We start from the raw sequence: 12,081 nt of genomic DNA, 5'->3' as shown, positions 1-12,081 counted from the left end.
CACTGTGACCCCCAGATCTTCTGCTCCCTTGTAAAACCATGCCAACCCTATCTTGGATTGGGGTGATGGGGCTTTCTTCCCCAGCCATATAATAACTAAAGCAACAAATATTTATCATGCGCAACTCTGTGCTGGGGGCACAGGGATGTAGAGTAAGAGAACTGTGTTCACTATTCCCAAAGAGCAAACGGTTTGGCAGGGGAGGCATTCTCATCTTTGAAAAGGGTACTGTCACCACGGATAATAGCAGTTCCTACCTCACAGGGTGCTGGGGGTTAAATTAGTTAATGCAGGCAAAGTGCTGAGAGCGTGGTTACCCCGCAATAAGTCCTCAATACCATGAGTTGTGGGGCGAGGACCTGATGCGGAAGTACGTCAGGCTCTGGGGACCCAGATGGGGAGCCCGTAGTTCAGAAGGGTGGAGGCCGGGGAGGTTCCCAGGAGTAAGAGACACACCTACCTCCTGCCCCACTCCCTGGTCTGGGCCACTGGGGCCCCTCTGGTCAGGGGATGGACGGGATGGCAATAGATGGCCAGGCCCGGGTCCTGGCCCCGCTGACACCAAGTCGGACTGTGGGTCCCACCCACGACCTGGCCATGTCCCGCAGCCCCCTCAGAGAGGAGCCCTGGGCAGGCCAAGGTGAATGGGAAGAATGTGTGGGCAGGGGCCGTGGAGGCCTCGTGGCAGGGGATGACCGGGAGAAGGTGTCATCACCACCTTCTCTGGGGCAGAAAGGGGGTGTGTGTCCGCCTTATAGTCCCTGGCCCAGCGGCAGCGCTACAGGCTTGCAGGAGAGGCCAAGGAGGCCCCCACAGGATCAGGGATGGTTTACAAACCCCAGAGCCAGGGGAGGACTGGGGTGGGGGGCAGGGGGACGTGGTAGAGGTGGTGTGGGGAAGGGATCGGGGATGCTGACAGCTTGGAAGCTGGGTCCAGAATCCAGGGGTACAGCTAAGGCACCTGGGCTTCCAGGGTGGAAAAGGAGGCCAGACCAGGGTCAGGCTCTCCACAGGAAGAAAGATAATAGGGTTTGGCCAAATCAGGGTGTGGGGTGGCCTCTGTCTCCAGGACAGTCCCCTCTGCACTACCCTCTGAGCAGGACAAATTCTGCAGTCATCTACCCACCTAAATTCTCCGTAAAATTGTTTACAGCCCTTCCTAGCTATGTGATTAGGGGCAGGCTACTGAACCTCTCTGAGCCTCTGGCTTTTTGCCTGAAAAAAAAAGACAAAACCAGGGTTAATGAGAGACAGTGTGTTTAACACCCTTGCCAGCATGGTGGCCCAGAGTCAGGCTTGGAAGATGGCTCCCCAAAGCACCATCTCTTCCTATCAATTCTTCCTCATTTATGCTCTAATTTTTTTGGTTCTGAGCCCACAGTCCTGTGGTGAGTTTATTCAAAGTTCTTATTCCAGAGAACAGAGACAAGGGGGCAGGTGAGCCTGAGAATGCTTTCTAAACCACCCCAAGGCTGATCCAGGCAGAAGGAAATGATCCTGAGAAGGGGGCTGACCTTGAAAGTGACATAACTGGGGAGGGGGTCTGTACAAACACCCCTACGGAGTCAAATTCCCCACCCAATGGTATCCATCCCTGGGAAATATAAAAAGGAAGTACGGGGCTTCCCTGGTGGCGCAGTGGTCGAGAATCTGCCTGCCAATGCAGGGGACACGGGTTCGAGCCCTGGTCTGGGAAGATCCCACATGCTGCGGAGCAACTAGGCCCGTGAGCCACAACTACTGAGCCTGCGCATCTGGAGCTCGTGCTCCGCAACAAGAGAGGCCGCGATAGTGAGAGGCCCGCGCACTGTGATGAAGAGTGGTCCCCGCTTGCCGCAACTAGAGAAAGCCCTTGCACAGAAACGAAGACCCAACACAGCCAAAAATAAATGAATAAATAAAATTTAAAAAAAAAAAAAAAAAAGGAACTACGGAGAACAACCGACATCCAGACCCACAGCTAATTGAGTTGCAGGTGGTGGCTGGAGACAGACCCATTTGACTCTCCCCTGCTCGCTCCCCGCAGAGTAGCCCTCAGGTGACAGCACAGACCAGCCGCCTCTCGCAGGGAAATCAGGAAGAAAGGGGGAAAGAACTGGGGAGGCGGGTGGCAGGAATGAGGAATTAGGCAAAGAAAAATGGCCCACAAAATGCAGAAACACCCCAGCATGCTTGCTTCCCAAACCTGGCCCATGAATCGAGGGGTGACAGGTCTCTCATCTCTGATGCCAAGAGCCAGGAGCTCCGGGTAGCCGCAGGTACTACATCTGCACCTGCCAGCACTTGGAAAGAGGCAATAAAGCATAGCAGCAGGGCCTGGAATGCTAAGCGCCCGCAGCTGGGAAGGGACTGCTTTGCAGCAAGAGCCGCTCACGGCACACGTCCACTGGGCGAGGGCCGCTCCCAGAGACTGGACCGCACGTCCTCGCCTGCCCTGGGCAGCCCGCTGCTGGGGCCAGGGCAGCGGGCAGAAGAGGAGGCAGGACAGGTGCACAGGGAATGTAGCCCTGGGGGCCACCCAAGGCCAGGTGCTGCCCCAGACAGACAGGGATCTTCTGGATGAAGCCCAAGCGGGCTGGCTGATTTACGGAGGCTGGCAGAAAGCTGGGACGCTTGAGTCACTGGTAAATAAAAGTGGATCATAAGCACCCTGGCTAAGCCAGATGTCTGGAAATACACCAGGGCCACATGCAGCTCAGAAGTGTGGCCCCATCCCTCGAAGGATAGTAACAATAATAATGTTTATACGGAACTCACAGTAGTGGTGCCAGACCCCGTTCTAAGTGCTTTGTATGCCTATTAATTTACTTAATCCTCACAACAACCCTAAGTTGGTGGGTGTATTATTCTCCTGTTACATACCTGCAAGATGAGGCAGCACCAAGAGGCCAGGGAGCTAAGAACAGAGGCAGGGTTTGAACCCCTGCAGTCTGTTTCCAAAAGCCCTGCCCTAGCCAGTGCTTCCCAAACTCTACCATGCCTGCCAGTCACCAGGGTGGCGTGTTGGCAGCTCCTGACTCAGCCAGTCTGGGGGCCTGAGACTCTGCATCACTAGCACACTCCCAGTGATGCCTGGCCCCAAGACCACGCCTTGAGTAGGACGCTCTAAATTACTATACTAGGTTCCGTGACAGCCCTTCACTGCAGAAATGAGTTTATACGCACGGCTCTGGCCTCTGGAGGCGGCTGTGAATTCCTCAGTTAACAGGGAGAGGCCCTCACAGGGTGTCAGAATCAAGGGGTTGGGGCTGGAGGAGGGAGTGTGAAGTCTTAAAATGCCCATGTCCACACCTCACCTCGGCCTTATTCAATCAGAATCTCTGGGGTAGGGCCCAGATTGGAATTTTTAAAAAGCTCCCTGGGTGATTCGACTGCGTAGCCCTGGTAGAGCCCTTCCAGACAGACAATAGGGATGCCTCAGTCAATGCGTCAGACTCATTGAAAGTTCCGTGGGGTTAGGTCAGGGATTTCAAAGGTGCTCTCAGAAAAGGGGTGGCGAGCCAACTCCTAGGCCAGTTGAGGGGTATGGCTAGGGTCTGCTAGGGTATCCTCTTCTTGTCCCCTGGGGCGCCCCTGGAGGAGAGGGGCAGCTGGCAACCCCCAGCCTGGCATGCCTTTAGAGCACCCTGCTTCCCCCATTCATGAGCTTTCAAGAGAGAGCAGACCCTGCCCTAGATCAGCTGCGGAAACTGAGGCTCCTGACAAACAGTAACCACACTGAGCCCTCTTCTCTACCAAACCTGGACCTTAGCCCCTGTCCTATCTCCACCTGCCAGCTCAGTCTTAGCAAGAATTCTGCTAAGTCAGTTTATGGAGAATCCCCCCACCCTTGATATCTTATCACCCTCGAGATCTGATCAAGTTCTTCATCCCCCACCCTTGGTGTCTATGTCTTTGGCCTGCCTTTAGCAAGAATCCCCCTACCCTTCATTGTAAATTAACTATACGTCAACATTAAAAAAAGAAATAATTCTCAAATTCTATGGCTACTTTCTAAGTAAGGTTAGTGACAATTTTTATACTAAACCAAATTATAATGAAACCTTAATTTATGAGGAAAAAAAAATCCCTCTACCCTGATGATTCCTCTTAGTAACGTTCCAACCACTAACCCCCTCACTTTGCTCCTTAGCTATAAATCCCCGCTTGTCCTTGCAGTATTTGGAGCTGAGCCCAATCTCTCTCCCTTACTGCAACAGTCTTGAGTAAAGGTTTCCTTACTGCTTTAACAAGTGGCAGAATAATTTTTTCTTTAACACTCTCCCTGCCCATGGGAAAAGTCACCCCACAAAATGAGCAGCCCCAGGTGGAGAGAGAGGGCTTGATGCCACTGCCATCCAAACTGAGATTCCTCACCTTGACATTCAAGGCCCAAGCAAAGCCTTCAAGGCCCAGTAAATTATCTCGAGCCTTATTTCTCTCTTATGCGCACCCCACATATAGCAAAACCAGACGCTTCACTGTTCCTCATAGACATCTGAACTTTCCTCCCAACCTGCCATAGCTCAGAGTTCTCCTTCCACCTGGAATGTCTCCTCCCCATTCTTCTAAGTTGCAGAGATCTCTCCCCTAATGACAAGACTACTTACGCCCAGTCTTCAATTCCCCATCTTCCATAACTACACAAACTCCTATCTGAGCTGGGTACATGGTTCTCTGGGATAAAGACAACACTTAAAGACTACATTTCCCAGCCTCCTTTGCAGTGCTTGTGGTCACATGACTGACCAATGTGATATGAGCAAAAGCAATGTGTTTTACTTCCCAGAGTGTTTATGTTCTTATGCCTGTCCTTTTCCTCTTCTTATTTGATGTAATGGCTAGAACTCTAACAGCCATCTTGGACTATGAACTGATCTAGAACATGGAAGCTACACATGGTGGAGTAACTAGGTTCGTGCCAACATGGAACATCACCCTAGCATTGGGCTGGCCCCCTCCAGACTTGCACATGAGAGAAAAATGACCTTCTATCTTGTGGTAGCCACTGCTCTTATGGAATTTTCTGCAACTCACAGCTGAACTTAGCACGATTATATCCACCCTTTCAAACCCCTGGAGGCATGGACTCTGGATTCTTGGTTACCATACCACACTGCACAGAATCATCATTTGCATCTCCTCCCCAAGTTAAATACTAAGCAATGTGAAGGCTGGGACTGTGTCTTATCCATTTCCATCTTCCCCTGCCACGTGAAGCATGAGGCCTCAAACACAACACAGAGCGTGTTTTAGGGCTGAAGTGAATTCCATCTACGTACTATACTCCACACAGCTTCCCAATTTGCATCCATACTCTTAGGACACTGCAAGCCTCCCTGGAAGGGTGCACCCAAATGAAGTCACCCTTCACCGCCTCCCAGGAGGAACACGCCTTACCAGGATGTCCGAGCCCTTAGGCTCCTCCCCTGTGGCTGGGCTGGAGCAGTTGCTGAGTTTGAATATCCAGTACTCTTGGGCCGTGACAAAGAAGTTCCATGGCAGCAGGCCACCAATGCCCAAGCTGAAGAAGATGATGTAGGTACCACTGAAGCGGTCCTTGGGCCTCTGCAGGCCGGGCAGTGGGCAGTCCAGCAGCTTCTCAAGCAGTGCTTCTTGGTCAGCTCGGAGAGAGCTGCTTGCAGTTCTGTAGGTGGAGTTGGAGCTTTGAGGAAAGTCATCTTCTGAGACGATGGCCACTGTTGGAGCAGAGAGAGAAGCAGAGATGGGGCAGGTGATCAGAAGCTGAGGCCGGGACTCACCCATCCTACAGAGCTGACTATGTCCCCACTCTGAGGTCTACAGGGTCACCAAGGCGTGGTTCGAGAGCTTCAGGTTTCAAGATTAGGGAGAAGGACAAGATGTCACACTGTAAGTGACCTCAGGTTCCCCCCAGTCCATACAAGGGCAACAGAGTAGCAAATAATTGTGGGGTAGCGGGGAGTAAGGCAATGCGGCATGGTGGGGCCTGTGGCAATCAATCTGCAAGGGCAAATCTGGTCTCAAGGCATACTTTCTAAGCAGCCATAACAAAAGGAATTAGGACCCCTGATGAGCACACAATGCTCTCTAAACTTCAACTTTATGTGAGAAAAGTAAGGAGCAGGAAAAGTGTGCAGAATATGGTACTATTTGTGCAAAAAAGCAGGGATGGGGTAGATGGGAAGGAGAAAATACACACATATGTACGTATATCCTCTGGAAGGACACACAAAAAATTTCAAACGGTGGTTGCCTCTGAGGTGGGAGGCTGGGGATGGGGAGGGTGGGGACTTCACTGCATACTCTTCTGTGCCTCTCAAATTCTGAACTTTGTGAATGTATTATCTGTTCAAAAATAAAATTATAAACAAAAATAAAGGCACTCAAATTAAATAATATTTAAAAAAAAAAAACAACTCATGGTGCCTAGAGCTGCCCCCAGAAGCTGGTTTGAAACATCTAAAAGTCCACTCTCTCATTTCATTTGTGGGGAAACCGAGGTCCAAAGAACGGGTCACAGACCAGGCCAATGGCCAAGCCTGGGCTTGCAGCTCCGGCCTGGGCCCCCACCTCTGTTCATCACATCCCACCATGAGACAGCAACTCCCCATCCGTGGTAGCAGCTAAGACAAACTGAAGATTCTGGGTTGCCAGTAACAACTGTGTACATGGCCTTGGGCAAGTCACCATGCTCTGAGCCTCACCTTCCCCATCCCCATCTGCAAACCCAGGGAAGCCTTTTTACAATGGTTTTTGTAAACTGCAACTGGCTGGCAATGCTGACAAACGTCAGCATCTTCCCTGCCATCCTGGGCTTGTCACCTGGCTGGCTGGCTGCGGAGTTTGGCTGCAAGGTAGCATGCCTACTTCTATGCTCTATATAGCACCTAGGCCATGGCAGCAGCTTGATAAATGGGAAATATTTCCATAAAGCTGAGGATGGGATACTCTGTAGTCCCTTCTGCAATAAACAAATCAATGCATCTCGGCTCACATAGGAGTCTGAGCCTTAACTCAGAGCATCAAGCCAGGCCAGGTGAGATGGGAACACTCTGTCACAGAGGTACAGAGCCTTATCAGGCTCTGCTACTATTTCAGGAGAGCCTCACAACATTTCCCGGAATTAGGCAGGACAGGAATTATCGTCTCCTTTTTATCAGAAGCAAAGAATGAGGACTTAAAGTCACTTGATTTGTCCCACATTCAACCAGCAAGAATTCCCGATAGTTAAAATTAAATCCAGTACTCATGCGTGTCAAGGTCTGTACCTAGCACCTGAGGCTGACAACAGCCAGCCCAGTACAGTAGGTAGTACACTAAGACCCATTTCACAGGTGAAGAGTGAGCCTCAAAGAGGTTGAGTAATTTGCCCGAAGTCACACAGTAAGAGTGAGGTTACATAGCCAAGCAGTCTGAGGCCCACGTGGACTCCTTGGCGTCCCTGGGAGGCAGGTGGCTGGCAACGTGCACCCTTGTCTGCTGGCTCGAAGTACAGACTTTCTGGAAGGTCTCCTGGCCAGTGAGTTGTGAGCAGAGGTGAAGGCAGCACTGCAGGGCACCCTCATCAGTGTCTGCTGAATGAACGGACTCTGGGCAGCCAGGATGTTTTCCCCTGCTGGGGCAGCGTCCACCCTGCAGCAGGCAGGCAGGAGGATGCCGGACACCCGGAGCATCCGAGTCAGCGAGTCTATCTTAGACTCCCCTGGTTGAGCAGAGCCCTTTCCCAGCTTTGCTCACAGGGAGCTCAGCACTAACCAGACAGTGTGGCCACACATGCACATGCGTGCACACACACACACACACACACACCATTTCTAAATTAGTGTTTAAAATGTAAAAATTATGACCCACGTAGGACAACAGAGACCAAGTGGTTCCTTCCAGATGCTCCAGCTCCAAGGGTGGGTGCAGGGGCCAACAGCTCGGTCACCCAGGCCACCCTCTGCCAGAGTCCATTCTCAGCTCCAGGCATCTATTTGTCCAGGACCATTCAGCCTTGACAAAGCTTCTGAAGGAGTCTGGAATTTCCTCTCACCCAGGTCACAGGCCAAGGCACTGGAGTGAGCAAAGTCTTATTACTCTTTATGAAAACTAGCTGCTGGCTTTTGGATTAAAAAGAAAGGTAAGGAAGAGAGCCTCGGCTGGTGGGCTGGCTGTGGCCTGGCTGTGGCCTGGAGTGCTCCTCAGGCACCTGTAGGGGCTGGTTGGGCTCAGCCCTGCTCCCATCCTGGGTGACCTGGGGCAAGGGGCAGCCCCTGCACAAAGGAGCAGAAACCCGCGGGGCCTGGAGTCACTGCGGACCATCCTCCGGGTCTGGGTGCTGGTTTCCAGGAAGTTTCTGACTGACTCTGGCTAAGTCAATCTCGCCTCTGTGTCTCTATTTCCTCACCTATGAAATGGGGGCAGGGGGGCTGGTGAAGCTAACCTACGGGAAAGCACTGCTGGGAAACACACGGTGCCACCCAGAGTACATGGCAGAATCTGCCTTGGGGTTGCGGACACCCCCAGCCTCAGGCTTCCCAGTTTGGACAGTCAGCCACCTTCTGGATACTCTGGGCTGACCTGCCCATACCCAGGCCCCCCATATCCAGGCGGTGAGGTCCAGTCTCAGGAAATCCATGGGGAGGAGGGTAGAGAATCTGGGGGAGAAAGAAGATAGAGACCCAGAAAGAGGGAAAGTGAGAGGAAAGTAGGGGGAGGAGGAGAGAGCAGAGAGGAAGGGGAGGGACGCTGGGGAGAGGGGTCACAGCGAGAGGCGCCAAGACAGAGGCCGGGGTCCTGAGGCTCCCGTGGAGCCCCCAAGGAGGGCCGCGGCGGGAGGCCGCCGACTGCGCGAGCCCAGGGGGCGACCGGGAACCTGAAGAGCTGGGCGGGGACCAGACCCGCGCCTGACCGCCGGCCCGCACTTACTGTCGCCGCCGCGTCGCCGCCGCCACCTCCCCGCTTACCGCGGCCACTACGAAGACTCTGGGCTCTGTGGGGCCGCAGGCCGGGCTCCGCCTCCAGGCCCCGCCCCGCCCCGCCCACCACCGCCGGCGCTTCCGGGTTTGCAAACCTTTCTCCTTCGGGCGCTCCCTGCGCGACTGCCCCATTTCACAGGTGGAGGGAGTGACGCGCCGGGCCGCCAGGTGCACTGTGCAGGCGGGCGTGGTGCTGCCGCAGCTGCTTCTCCACAGTGGAGCCCGAGCCCATCATTTCCCAGAGCCCTGCTCCCCAGGACCCGGAAGAGCTCTCCACCCGCCCCCAGACTCCTGCAGAGTCTCACCCGCTCCTCCCTGATCCCCTGCTGTTCCCCGCACCCCACATCCCGCGCCGCCTCAGGGACCCTCCCGTGTGCCAACACCTTCCAGAGGCTCGTTGTCTGGCTGAGGCAGGGGAGTAGCTGGGCCGACAGCACGCAGTCCTCAGGACCATCCCGGTCCCACCAGTCCCTCCCACCAGCCGCCAGACCTTCCTGTCTAAATTACAGGCCAAGGCAGCCACCTTTATCCTACCCTCTCTCTGCTGTGCCCCTGACATCCACTGTCTCATTATTGTCACATGCCCTGAGGGGCCGGCGTCGCCTTGTGCCCCTATTACGGAGGGACCCGTGAAAGCTGGGTTTGTGGGAAGCCCAGATGGAGCTGGGATGTAACACCAGCTCTGTCTGGTCCTAAAACCCCTGCGGAGATGCCCCTGATCCCACAGGGGTGGGCTCAGTGCTGGCGGCTTTCGGGGCCGGGGGAAGTGGCAGCCTTGTTTCATGGTGAGGCTCACAGAACACTGTACTTCCTTCATTAAGCAGACCTACTCTGTGCCCCTGCCCTGCAATGGGGCCCCATGATACTGTGTTAGAATCAGAAATATATATTTGGTCTGTTCCCTTGTTCCGGACTCGACTGTCTGAAACCCATAGAATTTGCTGAGTAGTGGGGGTGATAGAAGAGTCTTTTGTTGTTCATAATGAGCCCCTTTCAACCTTACCTGAATTTATGCTAATGAGGTGGGCTTGATGGGCTCCAGATAGCTTCTGGATGAGGGCTGGTGGCACCAGAGGAACCCACCCAGGGATTAGAGGGTTGGAACTTTCAGCTCCACACCCCCCCTCCAGAGAGGGGAGTGGGGCTGGAGATGACATAATCACCCATGACCAATGAGTTAATTAATCATTCCTACATGATGAACCTCCAGAAAAACCCCTAAATGATGGGGGTTCAGAGAGCTGCTGGGTTGGCGAACACATCCGCCTGCAGGGAGGGTGGCACACCCCAACTGCATGGGGACAGAAGCTCTGGACCTGGTACCCTGTTCATTTGTATCCTTTATAATAAACCAGTGATAGTAAGTTAACTGTTTTCCTGAGTGCTATAGGTCGTTCTAGCAAATTATTGAAAGTGAAGGGGATGTGTGGGAACCCTCGATTTTGTCACCAAGTTGGACAGAAGATTGGGCACCCTGGGTACCCCATACTTGTGACTGGAGTCTGAAGTGGGGGCAGCCTCATGGGACCGAGCCCTCAACCTGTGGGGTGTGGGGCTCCATGTAGTTAGTGTCAGAATTGAATTGAATTGAATTGTAGGACACCTAGCTGGTTTCCAGAGAGTTGGAGAATTTGTTGTTGGTATGTATATAAGAAAAAAGAAACCCACCACATTTGTTGTCAAAAGTGTTGAGAGTAAAAACAGTGCAAAGACCCAAAGGTGCCAAGGGCTGGGGTCTTGCTTTAGAGGAACTTGTGCTCTCCCTGGGGGGACAGGCTGGCAAGGGCAGAGGATACAGGAAACCCTGCGGCTGCAGCCAACTCGAGAGCAGACCGATTCCAGGACCAGGGAGGGGGTGGGAACGGCTGGGCAAGTGGGCAGGCCCCAGTGATTGGTGGGATCCGCTCCCTTGGCCCCATGTTGTTGTGGGCTGGCTGTGGAGGCCTCCTTTGATAAGGCCTAGGAATGGAGTAGCAACACTTTCCTGCCTGGAGGGCCCTCTACTCTGTGTCTGGGGTGGGGATGAGGCATAGAGGCATTGCAAGTGGACGGAGTTGATGCCTGTTGCAGGCATCGCCAGAGAATGTCAGGGAAATATTTGTAAACAGTACACTGCTGCACAGCCACTGGGCATCATCATTGTTCTGAAATGCACGTGAAGAAGAAAAAGAAGGGGGGAGAGAAAGGAGGAGGTGAGGGAGAATAAGAAGGAGAAGGAGAAGAAGGAGGGCAGGGAAAGAGAAGGGAGGGAGGAAGAAAGGAGAAGGAAGGAAGGAAAACTCAAAACATCCAAAGTGCTCTCCACTGGGTTGATATTTTACAACTCTCGGCGCTATGAGAAAGCATCCTGTCACTCCTTGGCTTGGAAATACCCTGAAAGTTCTGAGTGCTGGACAGAAGCCATCTCACTATTACAAAGGGACTTGCTCCTGGCCCCAGGGAGCTGGGATGTGTTGCTAAGGACTGGCTGGGGAGGCCGCCTGGTGTGGTGGACAGAACTGGAGCCAGATGGCCCTGGGCTTGGATGCTGTTTAGGCATCCCTAGGAAGACAAGTCTGGGTTCCCTCCTCTGATCATCCCAACCTAACAGCCTTCTATGAGGCCCAGAGGGGGGCCCTGTAAGTAGTAACAATTGCTCTCAAAAAGCTCTGGCTGCCCTCCCCCTCCCCCCAGCGACCATCTCCTTGAGCCTAACACACAACCCCGTGAGGTCGGTACTCTGGTTAGCCTCATTTTACGTATGAAGAACCCAGGGTGCTGAGAGGTTAGTACCTTGTTCAGAGTCATGCAGCTGATAAGCGACAGAGCCAAGATTCAAATCAACGCCTTTCTGCTTCCAGAACTCAGTCAGGGGTTCCATGAAAGGAGGTTGGGAGTGGGGAGGAGGCTCACATAAACTCCTCATTTCACCCAAAGCCTTAAAACCTGTAGGCGATTAAGCAATAAGAGCCTGCACAGCAGGAAGTCCACCAGGTGGAGGCTGAGGCTTCATCAGGCTGACGCTGCCATCTCGTGGCCTTTCCTTGTCACTGCCATGCTCCCAGGCTGGGCTGACTCCGTGCATTTCCTGCTTTCTAGGATTTCCTGGGCCCCCAAGCAGGGCACGTGGCTCCTGAGAGATAAGGAATCGTCCATAACTGCTGACCCATAACTCTCTGCT

At 53.4% G+C, this 12,081-nt stretch overlaps 1 protein-coding gene across 3 annotated transcripts in view; it reads right to left on the bottom strand.

The window, feature by feature from the left end:
• SLC29A3 (solute carrier family 29 member 3) overlaps nt 1–8,980 on the bottom strand; it is a 43,857-nt gene extending 34,877 nt beyond the window's left edge. For 2 of the 3 annotated variants that reach the window (XR_014249317.1, XM_082408563.1), the window contains exon 1: nt 5,380–8,284. Coding sequence is in view for 2 of the 3 variants with exons in the window: in XM_082408563.1 (XP_082264689.1) it covers nt 5,380–5,745 (366 nt within the window). In the remaining variant the exon portion in view is untranslated. Of the gene's footprint in view, nt 1–5,379; nt 8,285–8,871 lie in introns of those variants that run through there. The other variant, XM_082408564.1, reaches the window with a different exon arrangement.
• Nucleotides 8,981–12,081: the final 3,101 nt, after the last annotated feature.

The sequence above is a fragment of the Balaenoptera borealis genome (assembly GCF_965194805.1).
Source record: "Balaenoptera borealis genome assembly, chromosome: 10".
NCBI lineage: Eukaryota > Metazoa > Chordata > Mammalia > Artiodactyla > Balaenopteridae > Balaenoptera > Balaenoptera borealis.
Note: the sequence above shows the minus strand (reverse complement) of the source record. Positions and strands in the feature narration are given on the sequence as shown.